Source organism: Leptonotus elevatus, chromosome 15 (genome assembly GCF_054856555.1).
Source record: "Leptonotus elevatus isolate MCC_2025b chromosome 15, RoL_Lele_1.0, whole genome shotgun sequence".
Lineage (NCBI taxonomy): Eukaryota > Metazoa > Chordata > Actinopteri > Syngnathiformes > Syngnathidae > Leptonotus > Leptonotus elevatus.
In genome coordinates, this window is record NC_141253.1 from 11,744,641 (window position 1) to 11,767,272 (window position 22,632).

The window sequence follows — 22,632 nt, forward strand, 5'->3', positions numbered from 1 at the left end:
ATATCGGAAACATGAATATTCATGCCAACTGTCTTGATATTTTGACAGGCTGTGCGCGTTTATTATTCCCAGCCATTGTTACACTGTCGCCCTTTGCCCTCCATGTTTGCATTTGTACAAAATGGGACGTTGCACAGTGTTGTTGTGCGTCGTGTAAAGTAGGCCTCGCGAATGTAGGTCTTTGAGACAGTGGAAGTGGGTAAAGCAGGCTTACAGTAGTAATCCGCTTCACAGACACCCATCTGACAGGACGAGGCCCAGACGGGTACACACACACACACACACGAACACAGAGTTTGTCCTGTGTTGGCCACAGTCCGGCAAAGTCATTTCCACAGGCGTGCCATCAAAATTCTTTGTTCGATTCCGCACGTTCGTTCGGTGGCAAAGAGGAAGACAGGCACCTCTGTTGACTTTGTGCCTTCCTGATGTGCGTCACTACTTCCTGCCCGTGATGTCATCAAGGACACCTTTACCAAAAATAAATCCGACCAAGGAGACTCGTTAAAAAGGAATTATGGATTCTTATGTGTTGGAAGTTATTGAGTCAAAATGAAATGCGCCGGTGAGTCAATCTCAACTAGTTTGCGGTCTGGAAAAGAACAAAAGGAGTGGAATTACAAGAACAAAGCTGTAAAGTTATGAAAAGGCAGTTAAAAAATTTAATAAAGTGGCACAACAGTAGTTGTGTTTTGAGAAAATGGCAATATGTTTTGTCAATTAAGATAAAAATAAATAAAAAATAATGGTGAACATTTCTTTAGACTGGAATTCATCGTCTTGAAGAAATGAAGGCCAAATCAGAGACTATTACATCCCCCAAAAAGTAATGAAAATAAAGTACATAGCAATGCTATGCAATATTGCAAGAAGACGGTTGTATTTTTCTTAAGTAATAAAACTGCATATCTTTACATCTCTCACAATAAAATGTAATAAACTCATTCTAAATCAGTCGGTGCTTCTCAAATATTACTCCAGTATCGGCAGAAATACGTTTTACAACCATATATATATATATATTGATTGTGACATTCTCTGGCGACTGGATTATTTGTTTATTCATTTAAATTCATTTTATTGTGTGTTCTATACAGAATATTTATTTTATGAACAAATGGAAAAAAGATTTTTTCGGTTTCATACAATTTTAAGAAAAAATGCTATACAGTATTGAGATGAGTCTTTAAAATGATCTTTTATTGGTTTATGTATCAAAAGTACTAGTGGTATCGGTACTTGGTGTTGTATTGGGGACAACTCAAGAATTTAGTATTTCTTCTAGTATTGGTCTGAAAAAAAGTGTCAATCATCTCTAATAAATAGTATCATTTGTCTATAAAATTGTGCACCTCTGGGGACTAGCAAATAATCCTTGTGCACTCTTGAGAAGGAGAGCACCACTGCCATCTACTGTAGTGGATGTGCAATTACACTCTATTCTAGTACAGGAAAAACAAAAACATGTTACCTGGGTTCCCAGTCATGACAGGAAGCAGGAGATATTTGTTTTTTTTTATTTTGGCATTTCTTTGTTTTGCATTTATATTAAGCAAAGTGCATCTTTTCTTTTTTTCTCATCAACACATTGCACAATACATAAATAATGATGCATATAAAACGTCTTCGTATTTACAATTAATAATATATTTATATATAACATAAAATACATTTCTCGCTTCTTTCTTTTTCGTTAACTCTTGAGTCACTTTTCGTGAAGAAGGTCACGTGTTTCTTCTTCTGCGATAACTTTCTGTTTTGAACCTCTGGAACCAAAAAGGAGGACGCGGGTGGGGGGTTAGCATCCGAGGAGGAAGGAGGGCAGGGGGAGGCCACCGCTATCGGGTGTTGAAGATGACCTCCAGCCAGCAGGGGCAGCTGCTGATGAACTGTCGCGTGTAGCACTGTCCCCAACCCTTCACGAAGCTGATCTGCACCGTGAAGCCCGTGCGCGGCTGCTGCGTGAACTCGTGGTCGTTGGGCCTCCGCAGGCTGCTGGCCTTGTCATAGTCAAACGCCTTGATGGAGAACCCCGGGAACACCTTGTGCACCAGCAGCGTGCGCGAGTCCGGGTTGTCCAGTGTGGCCGACTTGATGAAGATGGGGTAGCAGCTCCGGTTGTACACCCACACGCCGTCGGGCTCGCGCGTCAGCTGGATGCCGTAGCCGATCTTGGCGCGCACCATCTGCACCAGCTGCGACTTGTTGTCCGAGCAGAGCTGGCCCAGGCAGAAGCCGTTGCCCTGAGGTAGATCATAGAAGATGTCCAGGGAGGACTCCTGGACCGAGTAGAGGCGCCCTACGCGGGTCTTCTCCTCCCAGTAGGCCACCACGCACCAGTGGGACCGCTCCCCCGACTCCTGCATTGCCAGGGAATCTATATAGGGAACAGAAAAAGGAACACAAGGTTTAAAAGGTGAACATAAATTCAAAAAACTTGTACATCACAGACAATTGAAGCTCAGTTTGTAAAGTCGAGGTTGGTTGGTTTGGGTTTTTGGACCGCTTGAACAAGGGATAGTTGATGGTGAGAGGACGCTTGTCTGGAGTGGCTGCACAAACCCCTACAGCAACTACAACCAGTATTTTTTGTTTGTCTTACAGAATAACTGTTGTCTGTTGAAATCCAGGAGCTCAATCAGTCCGTTGGTCTTTGGACTGGAGAAACAAGGGTTGGCTGATGGAGACTATATTCCGGACTCCTCGGGGACTCTTGCGCAACCCCGCCTACAAAGACTGGCACCCAATTCTATGCTTTGTATTACTGCGACAATCAGGAAAAACTGGTCTTTGGACCAGAGACTCAGACCCACAGTATTTGGGGTTGGTTCCTGGAAAGAGTTCACTTAACTCGTGGAACCCCACGTGTTACATTCAAAGCATTCATTGTACTGCACTCCACACTCAACCTATTACAGATGGGAATAGACAACAGGTGACAGTGCGGTGCAGTGTACATTTCCAACGCAGGTGACACCCCAACTCGGAGGTCTCTCATTGTCGGCGCTTACATCAACCATTTGTCTAGTTGCTAGCATCATTTGCCCTAACTCTGTTGTTGATCACCGATTTGCCCAACAAACAAGACACTGTAATTTGTCACCAGAGGTGGGCATTCCATCAATATTGACGGAAGGTCTGTCAAACTGTCACACCCATTTTGTTGACAATTGCCGCTTGACGGGAAACTTCGAAAAATTTATGAACTAATAAGCATTGCTGGAAGTTTTTTTTCGTCAATCAATGTAACCGCCAATCCATCAATAAAGTCATCCCATTGTGATGATGGATTGACAAATGACGAATGACGGAGCACTGATGGATGCTCACTTCGAATGATAGAAACATTGACGGACGATCATTTTGCCGAGCAATGACAAATGACGGATTGCCGATGACGGAAGGTTGTTCTGACTGTTGACGATTGCCCAATGACGGACGCTCAAAATTATTTGACCTCTGTTTGTTAGCGATAGTAACATCACGACACTAAGATCACTCTTGTAGGCAAAAGTTCGGTTTGTAAGGACTTGGGTTTTAAGACCAGAGTGTCAACGTGACAGAAATCAGGACTAGTTGCTAGAAATAGTGCCCTTGAACAAGGCACTAAAACCCCAGACCACAGAAATTAGGGTTGGTGCATCCCAACATCGTAAGCAGTTCTCAAGCACGAGCAACCACAACAACTCTGTAGTACAACTTTTCTTCGATCTCCAACAACCCATGAGCACGCCACCCGAGTTCGTTAGCAACAGCATTATCACTACGCGACAACCAACCAGAAACACCTCAGACTCGATTACAAAAGTAAACCAATTTGCTATGTGACACTGAAAATAGCCGGACAATGTTCTCCGTGAAGACGAGCTTCGGTTGGCCTACTTGACGACATGCCCAAGGGATGCTAGCTATGACAATTTGGACAGACAGCTAGATAGCTGCAGCAGGCTCGTTTTCAGGCACAAAAGAAACTGCAAACGTTTTCTTAAGACTAGCTTAAAAAAAGCATCTCATGTATACAGTGCCTCAACCAGGGAAGACCCGAGGATGACCACATTTCTTTAAAAGGAAACAAAGTTCACCAAATTCCTTGATTAAACCGCATAACGGCGCTCTCCGCCCTACTTTCTGCCACGTGGCAAGCAGCCACGTTGGAATTCCTGGAGGCCAAAAGCGCCAACCGGGAGACGTTGGCGGGCAAGTGTCCACATGCACGACATTATTTGTCGAGGCATTAAAGCGCTTATCTTCTGTCTGGCTTGCCGTGTTTTCGTTAGCGGCGCGGGCCAACAACAAGCTGACGTCCCCGCAATCATCCCGCCGCGTGCTGCAGGAAATCATCCCGCAAAAGAGGGGGGGGGGGGTGTAGCGTTGTCGAGTTGAGTAACGTTCCCATAAACATTCCCGCCTCCGGCCTCGTTGGTTGGGGGGAGCACACGTGCGGTGCGAGCAGAATGCCGAAGGCGAGCGGCGAGGCCTAGCCAGTCTAAAGTTTCACCGAGCGTAAAAAAGAAGTGTAGCATTGGCCACGCTCCAATTTCCAGCCCCCTCCCTCCTCATATCTCTATTCCGCAGCAATGTGGCTCCCAGCGACCCCCCCCCCCCCCCCTCAACCCCTCAAAAGGTGGGAGCCAGTGAGGCGCGAGGAAGTGGAGGGCGAGGGTACGGGGGCGGGTGTCAAAGAGTTGGACTGCAACTTTTGCGTCCTTGACTAATTGCGGCGTCCTATATCGGACATGTGTTTACTTCCGAAAGCAAAAGGAGCCCTCCCACCCCATCTCCGAGCCCCACACTCCCCCTTCTTCCGTTTCATCTCGCGCTAGCCCCTCATGTAAGCAGTAATTTGGAAGGTCCCGCCGCAGACAAACTGCGACGCTAATGCGGCAGGATCTGTGGCGGTCCAAGCGAGCCTCGTCGCGGCCTGTCATTAGCCTTCATTAGACAACACCGGCAGACGGAATCAGGGAGACGGGGGAGGGACATCTAGGCAAGAGGTGGTGGTGGTTGGGGGGGGGGGGTAGGTGGCGGCTGAAAGCCTTCCATAAAACAAGCAGAGCTGTGTTCTTTGAAGTTGGTCAGAGCCGGGCCTAGGGGGGAGTTTATCGTAAATCCATCCTCGTGGGGCGCAGGGGGAGGGTGGGACGCCTAAGTACCCAACTATCTATCTTAGACTAAACCAGGGGGGGGGGGGGGGGGTAATTTATCTTCCAGATAAGACATGGAAAACGTCTCTGACCCTGCTGACGGCCTGGTGGTGGCACTCACCTGCAATGGGAGGGGGGGGGCTGGGGGGCTGTGTGTGTATCTGTCTGGAGGGGGAGCACGGTGTGGGGGGGGGGGGGGGATAGACCTGGAGAGTGTGTCTGTTTGTTATTGCTCCGAGAGACGGGCCCTGGCGTCAGAGGTCATTAGAGCTGGGCTGCCTGTCTGAGCGTGTCAGAAAACACCCCGCTATTCATGACGACACCAGCCGGGCCCGCTGGACCCCGCCCCCCCTTGCCGGAGCCTCAGGCAGGAAGGCGCATTAAATGCCACAAAGATTGAAGATAAGAAGAACATAGGGGCGGAACATGTCAACTAGCAAAACGAGATTTTAAAAAATTGAAAACGGTTTACCACACAAACAAATTTTTTTGCCGCAGGTAGCCCACATCGTGAGCAAAGGCATTTTTAGCAAGTCGTATTTTGTTCAGAAAAAGTTGCAATGTTATGAAAAGTTACAAAAGGCATGCTCAGCAAAAGTATTAATGCAAGTGTCGTAACTTCAGAAAAAAAAGTTGTAAAGTTTCAAGTCATATTTTGATGTATTTGTAACATGACAAGAAAAAAGCGGCGAACATTTTCATAGATCTTCGGCTTCTTCGTTAAAACTTTCTAGGGGGCGCTACTGCACATTAAACTAATAAAATGTTGGTTATTTTTGCCAAGCTTGATGTGTAATGGTTAGACCATCAAAATCAGAATCATGTTTCTTGGCAATAAGTGTGTCGCCACGGCAACAGCATTTCAACATCATGAATGCCGAAACAGTCTTATGAGTAGATCTGGTTAACGCAAAAATATATCAGATCAACACATGTATTTCCTTTAGCCAATAGGTTGGCGCTACCACTACAATGAGAAAAAGTTGAAAAGTTACAAGTCATATTTAAAAAGAATACAAGTTAGATTTTGTAATCAAATAGTATGTTACGTAATAGGGCAAGAAAAACACGCTGTTCAGATAATGCTAAAAGTCAAAGGTTAGGACATTTTGTTCCGAAAATGTAGCAATATTGTAACAAAACTGCCCCCCCCCCCCCAGAAAACACCAATAATAGAGTAAAGTAGCCCAAAATGTAGAAATATTACTAGAAAAACGTCACAAACGTAGTAATATGACTATAGTGGCAGGGCAAACAACATTTTTGGCGAGGGAAGGCGGGCACAGGTAGCCGGAGCCTCAGGGGCATTTAATAACAGGGCGAAAGCGATATGAGTGCTCGTCAGGAACTTGTTCACAGCTTGTCCTGACAGCACACGGGTTACAACTTCATACGCAACACACGCACAGACACACACGCACGCACACAAGGAGAGATAACTCTTGTTGCCGGATTTTGGACGGCCTCGTCTCCTCGCCTTACAGTCTGATGCTATTTGCGGCGCCCGCCATAGGTGCTGTCTGCCTGCACCTCCCGCCCTTGGCGGGCCTGGCGGGGCACGTCTTCCGTATGTACATCTGTCTGGATGTCTGCCCGTTCAGGCATTAGTCCGTCTGTCTGTGTCGACCGGCCGCTCCACCTGCTCTCAGCGCTTGTCCTCTCCGAGGATAATCTGGCTAGCCGGCAGTCTCGAGGCCATCTGTCGGCCCAGTCTTTTGCGACTGTCGGCCGCCTGCGTCATTCTGGCCCACAGCCTTGGATACAACGGAAGTGGGGTGGGGCGGAACAACTTTCTCCGAAAGACGTGGAAAATGAGGCTGAGTAGCGAACATTTAGCAGCTTTAGTTCACATCCGAGGCCCTAAAACAAACAAATTGTCTATGTAATTCATAATAGAGCGTCTATAAATCTTGGTCACCAGCAGTATTTGTTTTTTCAGGTCACTTGTTGCTAGGCAGAACAAAGGCAGGAATACAGAAAAGCAGCACTTACACGCACTACTGTAGGCATATGTAATAATAATAATAATTGATAATAAGTATGGGTTGGATAAGATGCCATATATCATTTGTTTTTGTTCACAAATAGTAATTTACAAGAAAATTGTAAAGTCAAAGAGTTGTCATATTTTGTTCTGAAAATATAGAAGAATAAAGTAATATTTTGTTCACAAACTTTAATATATTATATATATATAAAAATAGGTCACTTTGGTCACAAAAAGTTGTAACAGACAAAATCAGTTACAAGAAGAAATTCAAATTCTCACAAATAGTAATGAGAAAAACAGTTCTAAAGTTACAAGAAAAGCCTTATTCTATTCACAAAAAGCAGTTACATAATAAGTCATTGAGTTCTAAAAAGGTCATATTTTGTTCACAAAAAGTAGTAATGTTACAAAATACGCTCTTAAGTTACAAGAAAAGGCTGACAAAGGTAGACAGCATTACTGTATTTGCACGTATGTATTTTCTTCAACATAGCGCCATCTGCTAACGTCAAAAACTTGGCAGGACGACGAGGACGTGAAGACCGCAAACGCCGTTAGCACGTTGCTAAAGCAGCAGATTGTGCGTGCGTCACACATCCTGACGATGCAGATGATAACCGATCATTTTGTGCTCTTGATACAAAATGGCAGCCGGCGGGAGGGCGCAGGTTAGCCATTTTAGCGCTATCAAATCGTCATTTAAAGCGGACGACGGCAGTATGGTCTAATAAAAACAGACGTGTTCATTAATAACCTAAAAATGTTTGCAAAACAAGGATTAACTCGATGGGGAGCTTTATTAGCATCACTGCTAAGCTAGCCGAGACAATTGGACAAAAGCGGGAGGAGGGGGTGGCGGTTTTCGGCTGACTGGGTCCTCGCAGTCTAAAAAGGTTAATCATTACCTCAGTCTGTCTCCACGCACACACACACGCACACACACACAGCGGCTGAACGCAGGAATGGGGAAGACGTGAAGGAAATGGACTCTTGGCGGCGGCGCCTTATTTTCTAAGTCAACACCCTCTCCCGAGCTAGCAGGGTGGAGGGGGGTGAGGCGGTGACTGGGGTCTATTCCAGAAGTTCAAAGGTCACGTTGCGGAGCATTCCTTTTGTTCTGTTCTGAGGCAGACGTCTCACTTGTCTCACACGCACAAATGTAAATGCCTGGAATTCACGACAGCGACGGTGGCAGGTGAAACAAATCGATGCAAAACTAACAACAGCGCGAGGCGATCGCTCGCCAAGTTGGGGGGAAAAAATCAGCTTTTTTTTCTCCAGAAAAATGGTAAAGTCAATGGTTTGTCTATGGAGTGGAGTACCCCAAGGTTATATTTTGATCCCCTTGATGTTTGAAAAACTACCTTAAGAGGCTATTTCAACATTTTTAACATTAGCTGGTGAAGCGGAGTGAGTTTGCAATTAGTGTGACATCATCACAATGAGAGGTATAGAACAACACTGGTGTGCTGTTAAATCAAAAATCTATATATATATTACGGGAAAAAAAGTTGTTGCATGAAAAGGCCAAATTTGGCATTTGTTCTAAAAAATTTATAAAATCTATATAAATATAATAACAATGTTAAGTAAATATTTATTATTAAAAAAAGAAAGAAAGAAAGAAATCCACCAATTGCGTGAAAAGTGCATTTGAGCCCTGATGGCAGGAAAAGCCTGGCATGGGAGTGGCCCACTTTCACTATCTGCTCATCTTGGACAACGACTCGCAGACATGCTATTTCTTCCCAGAAGCATCCGGGGTGGGAGATAAGGAGTGGAATGTTTGGCTGACATAATCACATGATCTCCACGTCTGGACCGCCACAAGACATGAAGAAGAAACATTATCATCGTCCTCAGAAGAACATTCTGTTCCCATGGAACGCCTCTCCTACCTCCTCATGCTGACTGACTTTATTGTTATTGCAACACTTCATCACACTGACCACACACACACACCATCATCATCATCATCATCATCATCATCATCCCCGATGCCCAGATTTCCCAGGGCGACAGGATAAATAAACACCACGTCACTGGGTGCCAGGCGAGCACTGATGATGTCATCACGGACTCCCGAGAAGATTATATACCATGCTGACCCACACAAGTGGACAACAGGACACGCCCACTTTGTTCACTGTGGCGTTCAGGCGCCGTGGTGGAAAAAAATGCAGACAACCCGCAGAGACGCTTTAGACAGTGTGTGTGTGTTTGGTGTGTCTATATGTGTGTGTTCCGTTATGCAATACAATGTATGATTTATAATATAGATGTGCACTAGCAATAAGAAAATGATTTATGAAAAATGGCAGGAAAAGAAAAAGGCATACTTTGTTTAAAAAGTTGTACTTTGTCTACAAAAAAGTATCTGAAAAGTTAAGAATTGTCAGAATTTGTTTACAAAAAGGAGTAGCATTGTGAGAAAACCAAGTTAAAAGGGTTGTATTTGTTCACAAAAAGTAATATTTTGTGGCAAGACAAGAAAGATATCACAAAAATGAAAACAAGTGAAAGTACAAGAAGAGGCAAATTAAAAACAAAAGCAAAAAGCTTAAAAACTCCAAGAACAACCCCTCAAATGCCCTTTTTTAAAACACTGTAATGTTTCTTTCATAAAGTCAAGAAGTCAAGAAAAGCAACGATGACGTAATCGGTCAAGTTGGACACTTGAACACACGTCCGCTTGCTCCCCTGTGGCGTTCGGGCGGCGTGGGAAAAAATGACAACCAGCAGAGCAAGTCTGGCCTTTTGTTGTGTTTTTCATAAACACCTTTTATGCGTGCGTGATTACGCAATAGACTGTTGTCATTACACAATCTGGTGCCTCGTGGCCATAAAAAAAAGTGACCTCTGCCCGGTTCAGTGGGCTGCATAAGCGGATGAATGGGCTGCGGGGTGGAGACGGACGGGAGAGCGCCTCGCAGGAATCGGACACGTGTGCGGGAACGCGTGGGTACATATTTCCGCTTCCGTACCCCACGTCTTGTCAGAATGCGCTTCCACAGTAACAATGTTCAACGTGTTCTGGGCTCCCATCCAAAAAATCTCCGCTCTCCCCATCTTAAAGGTAACCATAAGCGCCTCAAAATGGGAGAAGATTCAGTAAAAGGCCCACGGCTCGGGGCCCACATTCCGTTCCCCTTCCTCCTCCTCCTCCTCCTAACCTCACTGTTTTTTCGATTTGCGCGGCGTAATGACACAGGGTGGAGAAAACGGAGGACGGCCAAAAACCAAAATGGAGTCGCCCCTTGCCAAGAGGCGGCTTTGGCGGCCTCGCAAAGAGAGGAAGTGGGGGAGTAATGAGAGACGCCGGCCGCGGCCCGACTCGGGAGAAAGGCCCCCGGTCGGCATCTTCGCTCGCGCACGCCGTCGAAAATTACAGAGGACGGCACATAAGGCCTCCGCCCAAAAGACGCCATCTTGCCTCTTTGAAGGAAACACGGGGCATTGGGACTGGGGGGGGAATCTCCAAAATCTAACACCGACTTGTATTTGCTCACATTCAGACCTCATCGTATCCCTTACCATCGTGTCGCTGACACAAGGTAGCTAATTTTATATAGCTAGCTAGCTAATTTTGTATAGCGTTAGCGATTGCTAGCAAGAACGTACTGTACAGCTGGCGATGGCCACAGCTTGGAGCAAGTCACTGAAGATGAAGACTAGCTAACGGGTTAGCCGGCCTAAAAAAAAAAATGTAACCACTGTAAAAAGAAAGAGAACAACTCAACAGTCTATATTAACTTTGATAAGTCACAACATGTATTAGTGACACTGGGCAAAATTTGGACGTTGTGTTTTGCGTCTAAAATAAAAAATCAGTGTAGGACGCTGGGCGAAACTATTGTGACACCACATTTGACGACTTGTATGCTCATGTTGGGCTTTTATGACTGACTAATTTCCTGACTTCCACTGCTTCTTGAAAATAAGTAATGGAGAGTAAAATCCCGCAATAAATTGTTTGATGCTCGCTGAACTGAGCTTTGGTGAGTCACGCTGACAAAAAGATTCTGTTGTTCTTCTTTCTTTCGGCCTCTCCTGCATGTGTACTTTAAAAAAAAAATAATTATGCGAGTCCTTCTCCCTGCCGGCTCAAAGACATGAGGTCATATCCTGCGCGGCCCTTTCCTCTCGCCGCTAACCCAAACAAGGCGGGAATGACAGGGAGCGCAGGAGCTGGAACACTGAGGAACACTGAGGGCGCTCTGTTCAGCGCTCGAGCTGGAAGTAAGTTTCCGGATGTAAAAAAAAAAAAAAAAAAAATATCTACTGGGTTATGAGGGTGACAGTTCACTTCCCGTCATTAAGGAATATAAAAAAAAATAGGTCAGTCGTCACGACAGCAGGTTTGATTTAATGAGCCTGGACTAAATTTAATGCCCCTCACCGGAGACGATGATGATGGAGCTCGCACCTCCAGCGGATTGAGCCCCTGACTAATTGACGTTGTGACGGGGATGTGGAGAGCAGGAAGGAATTTTTAAAAGTGCCGGCGTCATTCTACATGTGACAAGGGATACACTGGACAAAAGTATTGGGACAAAAAGCAAGTGCAAAAGGAAGTTAGCCTCTTACATAATAAAAAAAAAAAACACGATAAAAATGATTAGTAACAACGCATAGTGATTATGGACAAAAATATATGAACTCAATTATATGTAAAAAAATAAGTTAAAATAAATTCCTACATTTTCCACAGACGGGTTGCCGAGTGAGCTGACGGGAATAAAAAAGAAAAAAGAAAAGTGTGGCTAAATTTAAAACCGTGGCGGGAGGAAGCGCCTGTGTGACAGTGGGCAGCGTGCCAGGGCTTGCACCGGTCATTCTATCCCTGAGCGCGTATGTGTGTGTGAGACATCGCAGCCTGAATGGATCACAGACAGTCCCGGGTGGCACCAGGAGGCATGCCACTGACACGCTGATAAGAAGTAAGCAGGGTCCACACAACAACACCGCCTGGATCCAAGAGCATACACAAAAAAAAAAAAAAAAAAAAAGTCCAGTTGAAGACTCTCTTCCCCAAATAAACGCATTTCAGACAACACACCGCATACGCAGCAGCCCACGCCTGCGTCACGCCGGGTATTTGGGCTCGTTGCCAAAATTTCAACAGTCCTCTCATCAATTCTCGTTAAAAACAGAAGCAGACGTGGGCGCGGGCTTTGTGCACAGGAACCACGTGTGGGGGTGTGCTAAATCCAGCACAGACCTCCGCCAAGGAAGGCCAGTCAATCCTAATTTGGATCAGATTAGACGCCGACATTGATTTTCCGGTGGCCCCAGTCCCGCTTGTGTCATTGGGACTGGTGTGTTATGCTCTGAGAAATAAGGGGAAATGCTATGCTATGCTAATGAAGCTAGCAAATAGAATAATAAAAACTTTAGTACTAACGCATTGTGTTGGTGGATCCCTTGAAGCTACAAAGTTTGGTTAGAATCAGTCAAGTTCTTGCTCAAACATGCAAACTGACAAACGAGGCGGAAGAGAACAGTTGGTAAGATGTTATGCAAACAAAACCAGCAACTAAAGTGTACCGGTATCGGGATCAGTAGTTTTGCTTGCTTGGAAATTTCTATGCTAACAAAGAGTTAGCTTGGAAAGGTATCGTGAGTTCTTACTGTCTACACTATGTGAATCAGTTAAGTCATTTTGTCATGCATAATTCAGTAATTAAATAGTCGGGAAATGCTATGCTAACAAAGCTAAACAAAACTTTGCTGTAAATGAACTAAACTTACTCATTTGTACCGTGGGCCCCCACTATTCGAGGGAGATAGGGAACCTGCTGGCCCACGAATAGTGAAAATCTCTGGATGACTGACGAACCAACAATTTATCAGGTAGAATTTAATGTCTACAAATGCTGTGCTAGCCATGCTAGCAATGTAAACAAACCATTCTGAAACTACGGTATAATATTATCTGTACTAAAATATAGTAGGTTCTCATTCATGTTGGGAAAATGTTACACTACCAAAGTTAGCAATGCGCACAAACAGGTCTGAAAAGATTTCATGCATTTGCACTAAAACAAAGTGGATGCTACTCTCCTACACTATGGGAATTGGTAGTTGTTAGCAATTCTGCTTTACAAAAAAACAATGCGGGATTCATGTTGTGAAAATGCTAAGGTAATGATGCTACTCCTAGAAACTATTAAGTGCATCTGTACTCAAATAAAATGGGTCCTACCCTGCTCCCTTAGGGGAAACGGTGTTTTTGTCACAATTTTACTAGCAAACAAACATTTTGTGGAGGATTCACGCAAAGAAAATGCTACATAAAACCATCCTGAAACTATTATACTGTATGCAGCTGGATGACAATAAAGTGGGTTCGACCCCACTATTCTCGAAGGGAATTGGTTAAGTCGTTTTTTTTGTGTAACAATCTGCGGCGAAAACCTCCTTGGCGGAGGTACTGAAGTCCCTGCCTCACTCCATTCACAAAACTCTTGGTGATCCCTCTCATCAGTTTCTGTGGTCAACTGAAACCCTCTCAATCAACTGCCTCCCCCCCCCCTTTCTTCCCCAACTGTCCCTCCCTGTTCTGTGCCGTGTTCCAAGTGGATGACGCGAGGCGGCGAGAGGCCGCTACGGAGCCACTAGCCTGGCAGGCAGCCCACTTTGCATTTGCGCTTGTCACTGTCGCGGCGGCACAATTAACTCCTTCTCGCCGGGAAGTTTGTGGGTTATGCGCCACAGTCAACGAGCACTTAAATATTCAACTTGGAGGCACACCCACTCTTAAAGAAAAAAAACAACCTTACATTGCTACACCGCCTCCCCTCTTCCTCCGTCTGGAGGGGAACATAAAAAGGGGGCGATTGAGGGAACTGGAAGGTCACCGGCAGGCCTTCTGGGAGAGCCATGTTTCTTTTGTCAGGGCCCCAGAGGGAGGGCGCAGGGGAGTTGAGAGGAACTGGGAGGAGGGGCGCGGGCTTGCCAGGGAAAACCATGAGGGCACCGCTTTTTTTGCCATCTTTGCTGAGGAGACCCATTCACACTGCTGCTTGCTGCCAGGAAGGAAACCAGGGGAGGAGGGCACACCCCGTTCATGAACAAGCGGCAGCAATAAGTAGCAGGGGGGCGCCCCCCAGTACCTTGGTAAAATCTGTCACGCTAATACATGCAAGGACAATTTTAATGTCAAGAATGAGAAGGGAGGATTCTGGTAATCTGCCTCTGCCAAAGGCGGGCCGAGGGAGGTGGTGGTTCTTCAGTTGGGGGTGGGGGTGGTGTATGGGCAGCAAACACCAACTGACATAAAACAGGCTTTAAAAGGGCCCGGTAATGAGAACCATCTGAGGGCCCAGAGAGAACAACTCTCTCTGCCCGCGGACGCGGCGCCGACTTGGGAGGGCGGCCAAAGAGGATTATGGGAAAGGATAGCCGAGGAAGCCCCGATCTAGGGCCTGGAAAAAAAGAGAAAAGCGCCTGTGTCTCTTGCTGGCTTCGGGTTTGCACATGAACAGAACCCAGAGTCTGTTCCAAACACCACCGTCTATCGTCTTCTGCTTAACTTACAGTGGGAAAACACACACTCATGGAGGGCACAATAAAGATATTTACCTGAAAGCCCCACAGGGGCCGAGTAGGTTGTTCCCCCGGTCTCACTGGATGAGGGTCCTGAGTCCGGAGAATCTGAAGCGGAGACAGAGACTTGGAGTTACTGAGGGGGAGACGGCAAAGAAGCAGCTGCAGGGCCGTCAATCACCAAGCTGAAATCAATGCCCAATGAAGACGCTGACAAATAACTGGAGTCATGATAATCTCCCATAATCCACTGCTTCGGGAAAATCGGTAACCAATGCGTTCAAAGGAAAGAATATTCTTGCGGTTCGATCGCCGGACAGACAATCAAAAAGCGTCATAGTGCGCGTATTTGGGGACAGAGGTTTTACTGGCCAGGCTCGCTACCGCGGCGGTCGCGCTAACGAGCGGCGCGGGCAAACAGCCCCTCTTGGCCAGCCGGCTTTGCCCGCACTTTCATTGGCTGCCAGCGGCTTGGCCCTGGTCGCCAGGGCAACAGTTCACAGCTGACCGCAGGATTGAGGAAGGGAGTTGGAGGCCGTGGGGGTAAACACTGTGAGGATTATATCCCACCAGAGCTGAAACAAGGTGCCGATTTACATCAGGGCTGTTTTCATACGGACTAATGCCAGCGCAGTCATTCCAATACTGTGGTGGATAAGCAACCATGATACGAGTGACCTCCACTTCCTGCTCGTGAGAACCATCAATTTTAGTCGACTCGCGGATGGGATGGCCTTCTTTAAATGACAAACTCTCAAGGTGTCATTATTACGCAACCCGGTGGATATGTCAGAAGACAGTAACAGGATCAAGGAGTACAACATGTAACTTCCTGGGTACGAGGTCTATAGGAGGCAGAGGAGGCAAATCCAAGTCCAGAAAGTCAAAACCCTGCCACAGTTTGGCTTGAGTCACAGATGCTTCTACTCAACCGGCAGGTAAACGAGCTAAGCACCTGTGGCTAAAGCCAAACTGTGTTAGGATTTTAACTTTCTGGACCTAGATTTGCCACCTCTGATTAGGAGTAAAACAGTTTCAAGTACTCTAGTACTTAAAACAGTACAGTTTTGAGTACTAGACCCATCGTGTACATTTCTTGGTACTAAGTCCACAAGTACAAGGACTAAAGTAATGACAGCAAAAATCGAACTTAGATTCAACCATTTTCTTGTTTATGTATAACGTTAGCATTCATGCATTGCGCGACGGTATGACTGACAGATGCCCCGGGCTAGTGGCAGGAGGCGGGACCATCTACGTCCCATTGTCCTATTAATACATCCCTCCAGAGTCTCAGAGTCTCCCCCGTGGTCATGATGGCCATAGCAGCTGCACCCGCTGGGTCATGACAAACGGCGGAAAAAAGTGTGACAGATGATTTAGTGGCTAGGCTAGCTGCTAATTTCCTGGTTCTCCAGTGGCACTCCCACACTACTCCCGAGTCTTTTTCCAGTTACATAATCACTTCCTGTATTCCTGTACGACGTTTCCTATTTACTTCAGCCTGTGGGATGCTGGTTGTTAGCATGAATGACAGCGCTGACGCTTGGTTTTGGCGCAACGCGGAATAAATAATGGTTGATAATCAGACGGGGAGGGAGAGCAGGGGCAGGTGCGAGTGGAGCGGGGAGGCTGGAGGGGGGTGGAGTGGAGTGGTTGTACTATGGAGCCACAGCTGCAGCTGCAATGACTTCCTATTGTTTCCACTCACTGAAAGCCACTTTCTCCCTTTTTGGCTGGCGGACCCCAAGCCAGCTGCTCGTCTGGCAGGGGTCATTGTCTGGACCCCCAGCTTTCTTTTCCGCCACTGACACACACACCCACCCTTAAATGAGCAGCAAATGCGGGGATAGAAGCACAAGACCCCCACATACCGCATCCCCACCCCGTCTACATGGACCCATCTCATCACTGTGCACTATAATAACCCCAAGCGGCAGTTTAACTGCAGCGGTACAGTATCGGAGGGGCGGAGCTAGACACAACGATGTTTGTTGATTGGTCTGCAAACAAATGTTTGTTTTACTTTCTTTAATACATCCGGAATTTGTAACCCCTAAAGCCCATATCCCACTGAAGGGCGAACGTTTGCGACGCTAGCGAATGTTGAATTCTTGCCGGGGTTCGTTCAAGTCTGCAATGTTCGCTCGACGTTTACCGAGAGTATTACAGGTTTTTCTTGTCAAGAAAAAATCCACAAAACTCTAGATGAATGTCCGGCGAACCTTGAATGAAGCCTGACTACAGCATGCATTACCTATCGTCACCAACACTCGCAAACATTCGCCCCTCAGTTGGATACGGGCTTAAAAGAGAAGAATTGCTTATAATTACCGTTTTCTCTTCCCATTCAAGCTGCAAGGGTTACTGGGCAGTTTTTCATCCAAATTATCATTCTCTTTCTTGAGTACTTCACTAAACTAGTGGACTGTGAAGATAGTGGACTATTTGTGGTCTAAAGTGGGAAAAGGCAACAATTGCTTTGGATTTGAAAAGGCACATTGTTTCGATTTTCTCCTTGCACTCGAACAGCATGGTTACGCCGCGGTTCTCGTTAGAGTCATCACTTTCTTTTCTTCGGCTAGTGGAATGCTTTTAGTCCTTAAGAAGGAAGTGAGATCGCGGTTGCGTTGAAATAACGTCATACATGCCATGTCGTCGTTATTCGTTGCTTTTCCAATAGAACCATCATTCGTTTAACACTTGCCAACTCGTGGACTGTTTTCAGCCCAAAAGTTGAAAAACACAGTGATTAGATTTTTTTTCTTTTTTTTTTTTTGCACTCGAGCCACACAGTCAGCCTCAGAATCATCATTGACCTTGCATAGCCAGTGGAGGAGTTGTAAAGTAAGAAAATGTGCAACGGTGTCTTTGAAATAACGTGATTGGATTTTCTCTTCGTCCTCGAGCCGCAGACTCGTCATTCTCGTGAATACTTCCGAGCTGGTGTACAGTTTGTAGTCCAAAAACTGATTGCGTTGGTAGCATTATGTCAAGTTTCCCTTTTCAGCACGGTAACCGGACGGTTATCACTAAAATTAGCATTTCCATTCATATTTCCAAGCTAGGGCAGTGCTACTTTGAAATGACGCTTTACGTTCTTTCAATTTTCTATTTGCGCTCCGGCTGCCTGATTAAGGGCTGGTTTTCCGTCAGAATCAGCATTCTCTTTCTTTGATGTTTCCTACCCTTGCAGGAATTGCACATCATTTGAGTTCTAAAGTAGGAAAAGATGTGACGCTTGTTTTGGAATGAGCCGGCACACAGTTTCAATTTTCTCTCTTGGTTACTGGGCGGATTTCTGCCAGAATCATTATGCTCTTCTAAAATCTTCCTGAACTAGAGGATTGTTATCTTTGGGTTTGGGTGGGTATGTTTGTTATAGTTGTAAATCAGGGGGCAGAAATGATAGGATGCTAAAAACATACCTTGGGCGTGTCTTCTAAAACTAAAAAATATTTTAATAGGTGAAGTTGTTGTGCATCATCAAAAAAAAGAAAAAAAGTGCAGCAATAAAACGCACAATCCAAGCGTGGCTCTGAGGCGACACGCTAAACTTGAAACATAACACGATGACATAACCCGCTGCGCCTCTCTGGCACCGAGGTGACAACCATCGTCTGGCTCTGGCTGTCGCGGCGGCCAACCAACCAACAAACAAACAAACAAGCAAGCAAAGACTCGGCTGCTGCGGGGTAAACAACCAAAGACGCTAAAAACAGCCAACGCGCTAACATTAAAGGCATCCAACGGCGGAGACATGTCTCGCTAACATGACTGAGTGTGAATAAGTGCGCACGGCTCCATGAAGACGGACTGGCAAACAAACACGCGAGAGCCAGCTGGCCGCCAGCCACGCTAGAAGTGCACAGCCAGCCTCGGTGCCTCTGCACTGTTGCCATAAATCACCGACAAAAACGGAGCTGCTTCCTGTGCACACCGACATGCATGTGCACACACATGCGCTCACTTATGAAGCTGTTCGAGACAGAAGTGGCGTCACGGGTCGGGGGGGGGGGGGCGTTTAGGTGACGCCGTTTGGAGCAAAAATGAGATGAGTTGCTAATTTGGTCGCTCGCTTAACGTGAACTTGAATGCGGGTGCAATGTTAAAATTTAATAAGACACTGGGATGAGTTGGTACGAAATTGGGAAAATTGCGTCGTTTTGGTTGCACACAAATTTTAGATGGTGCGACGTTTCTTTAGAATGTCAACACTGTCATTAGCGGCCATAATTCTGAAAATGAAACATGATTTAAGTGCAGGCATGCGTTATAGTATAAAAACAGAAACATTTGGTTTTGGTCGCTTGCTTAATGCAAAAATTTGAAAATGGGTATCAAATCATAACACTTTTTATGGCGTTTTGTTCATTCGCTAAACCTTAAAAAATGGGAATTGTGTCTAATGCTGAAAACAAACCAAAAAAATGTTGCTTTGATCGCTTGTGTTAAGCCTGAGAGCTCAACATTTGCTCCAAATTACAAGTTGCGTCATACCAAAATTTGAAAACAAGTCTAAAAGTGAAAATGATACATAATATAAAATATCTCTTGATGAATTCCCCAAAAAGCAACAATGTTGAAACTCATTGTTAATAGCACTTGCCTCGCTACACCACTAATGTAGCAAATGAACACACGACAAAAATGTTATGAAAAGCACCAAGCAGTTGCTGCACGTCGCCAACTAGTGGCCTGGCATGCACATTACAACATTGCCAGTCTTTTGAATAGCATTCTGTGGCATATATGTAAACGAAGACATAACTTTGATCCTCATTTAGTATTTTGACTGGGACATACCCAAGGGTAAAAATGAATGTGTGTGCGCTCACCTGGTGGTTTAAGATAATCCATGGGATAGCGGGAATATGGAGGAGGAGGAGACTCTGCATTGAGAGAGGAAAAAAAGAGGCAAAAGCGTAAGAAAATACCTCACAGGTGATAAACCTCACGTGGGCCTGCAAGACTTTTTTTTTTCTTAAATCAAGCCCACCACATACAAACAAATCAAACCAAAAACACTTATCATACCTGATGATTAACATAATGATATATTTCCCATCGGTTTAACACACCCTCAGAGGACTTTGTGAGCAAGAGAGTGAGGCCCTGAGGGCTGGCTATTGCCTTTCACTGACAGCCAGATAAACAAGGGGGCCGCCTGGCGCCAGGAGGGCCACTATCAGCGTCTAGGACAAACTCAGATAGGGGCCTCTCTCTCTCTCCCCCTGTCTCACAACACATACACACATGCACGAAAACTTCCCTGTGTACTTTTGGATAAGTGGTTCGAATAAACACAGAGAAAACATGCATGTGCCTTGATAAATTCATTTAAACCGAAACTTTATAGTAGCACGATGATACAAACGCAATCCAAAAACCTTTTAAAAAAAAAATGTATGTAAAAAAAATAATGTTCCCCCCTTTTTGAAAAAACATGTATCTTCATCAATGGAAATTTTTTTTGAAAGAGTCTTGAACTAAAATTAAATGGAAAGTTAAATGAGTGCTGTGACAACAATTGAACCAAAAATACTTAAAAAATATATATAAAATACAACCAGAATAATTTTAATGCATAAAATACTGTTGTTGTTTTTTACGTTTTTAGAATCATTTTATAAAAACATGCATTGGCAGTTTTTTTTTTTTAAATACGATTTTATTAAGTATAGCATATGTATTTTTTAAATTAGATTATAGTTTATTTTAGTTATGTTTTTTTTAAATCAAGAGGTCCGTCTTCTCACCGAGTTCACAGAGGCGGCTCATGTGGTGCGGGTTGCAACAGACGAGCTCCGGGTTGACTTTCCCGTAAGATTCACAGCACGACAGCCTCTTGAGCTCCGAGGAATGCCTGAGGTCGGGCCACCTGAACACCTTGTAGAGCAGCATGGGGAGGGAGTAAGACACTTGACCCACTTTGGCGTCCACTTTGCCCGGCAGCAGCAAGCAGGGGCTGCGGGCGCCCCCCTTGGACTCTACCGCCTGCAAAAGCACCTCCAATTGTTTCTCTTTAATCTTCTTGAGCACGGAGTGGGTGAGCGCCTTCAATTCGGCCTCCGACCCGCCGTGGGACTTGGCCGCCACCTTGGCCGCTTTTCCCATGCAGCAGCCCCCGGGGCCATGCGTCCCCCTGTCCGCCTCCCCGTCGCCCTCCACGGGCGCGCGGCTCCGCCACAGTCGCCGGACGAGCCCCGATCGTTTGGTCCTGAACATGCGGGACGAGATGAGGGTTCCCCGGCTAAACAACGGGCATGGTGTCCGCAAACCATGAAGATTGCCGGGTACGAGTCCGGTGGAGGCGGCGGAGGAGGGAAGGAGGAAGGCGGCTGCTGCGGCGGCGGCAGAGAGGCGGCGAGCCGGAGGAGCGGAGCGGCGGGGCTGAAGCAGCGCGACGCCGGAGAGGGGAGCCCGGATTCCGGCCAGGTGCTCGAGCCAGCTCCGCTGGGCCGCCGCTCGCTTAGTGGCTCCTCGCTAACAACATCGAGGGGGCTTCGATCGCGCTACAACAAAGCAGCGTGACGTGAAGTGAAGGGGCCTGAAAGAGTTTTTAATCCAAAACGATTAAAAATCCAAAAAAAAAACGGACTCGTGGTGGGTTTCCCCCCCAGCTCCGTGATATCCTTCAGCGTGGAATCCTGCAGCCTTTCTCTTCGTGCACACGGCGAGTCTGTGCGTGGCATAGAAGCAAGCAGACGTGTGTGTGCTCCCTACAGGCGGGGGTACAAGTGAGTGAGCGTGCGTGTGTGTGTGTGTGTGTGTGTGTGTGTGTGTGTGTGTGTGTGTGTGTGTGGGGGTGTGTGTGTGTGTGTGTGTGTACGTGTGCGCGTGTGTGTCCTCTCCACAGTGCGCATTGACGCGCCCGGTCACATGGGCGTCTAGACAGCCTGTCGCTTGACAAGAAATGGGATTGTGTTGTTGCGCAAACACCAAACGCGCGTTATCAACCAGAGCGCGCACGCACCCGCGGGCACGAGCACATCAACGTTCCTCCCCCCCCAAAAAAATTGACGTGCTTTTTTAGGCGGCAAAAAGTGTCGTCGTTGAGTTAATAAAATGGATGTGTCTCAAATAAAAGTGGACGTTGGCACAGTGATGTGATTTAAAATCACGATAAGACATTTCTTTCGGAAGTTTTGTGATGTTAATGAAAAGTTTCCCAACACAAAACAGAATACACCCCGGTATTTATTCGGCAGGCTGCACCAAACACAAAAATGGAGGCGGTTTATGTGTGCCTGAGAGATCACGACGAGGGAGAAGAAACCCAAATGTCCACAACGTCAACGTCACCCTGTTTAAATTGCTCATGGTTGCCCTCTGCTGGACGCTTCGAACACACCGCTTGCCTTCTTCCTACATCCACTTCCGGTCATGGGTACAAGGAGATGACGCTCAGTTGGTGGCAGCTTGGCTATGTACTCGTCAATGAGTGGGGAAATCGGATTTTATATATAGTTTAATGCCTAAAGCCTGGTATAAAATGTTACAATTAGGAACATTTGTTCTAAAAGAATATTGATATTTTTGTTAACAAGAAAAAAAGCTACAAAATTGTGAAAAATGCAAAGAAATCCCCCCCCCCGCGATTTTATATGCCAACATTTTCACGGTATGAGAATTGTTATAACATTCATATACATAGTTGACGGGGGGAAAATGTTACAAGAAAAAAGCTGCAAGTTCAAGTAGAAAAAAACATTTACAAGATAAAATATCACACATTTGCAATAAAACATTTGTAATATTTCACAAAAAAGTTATACATTTATGAAGGGAAAATGTAATATAAGAAATTCTGAGTAAATTTAAATGGGTAAAAATTGCAATGTTACAAAAAAAAAAAGTCGATGTAAAAAGAACATGTGCACTTAAGATTGCAATTATTCTCACAAAATTCTATTAGATTCTCATATTAATGAAGGTAACCATTATTTC

The 22,632-nt window shown here is 45.7% G+C and overlaps 1 protein-coding gene across 1 annotated transcript; it reads right to left on the bottom strand.

Moving 5' to 3' along the window:
* Window positions 1-1,501: 1,501 nt before the first annotated feature.
* On the bottom strand, window positions 1,502-21,596 carry smad7 (SMAD family member 7). The gene is made up of 4 exons (XM_086096929.1): window positions 20,442-21,596; window positions 19,521-19,574; window positions 14,719-14,790; window positions 1,502-2,377 (listed from the first exon to the last, which is right to left on the bottom strand). Exons 1-4 carry the CDS (start codon window positions 20,908-20,910, stop codon window positions 1,839-1,841), a joined length of 1,134 nt encoding a protein of 377 aa, XP_085953055.1. The 5' UTR covers window positions 20,911-21,596; the 3' UTR covers window positions 1,502-1,838.
* Between the last annotated feature and the right edge of the window lie 1,036 nt (window positions 21,597-22,632).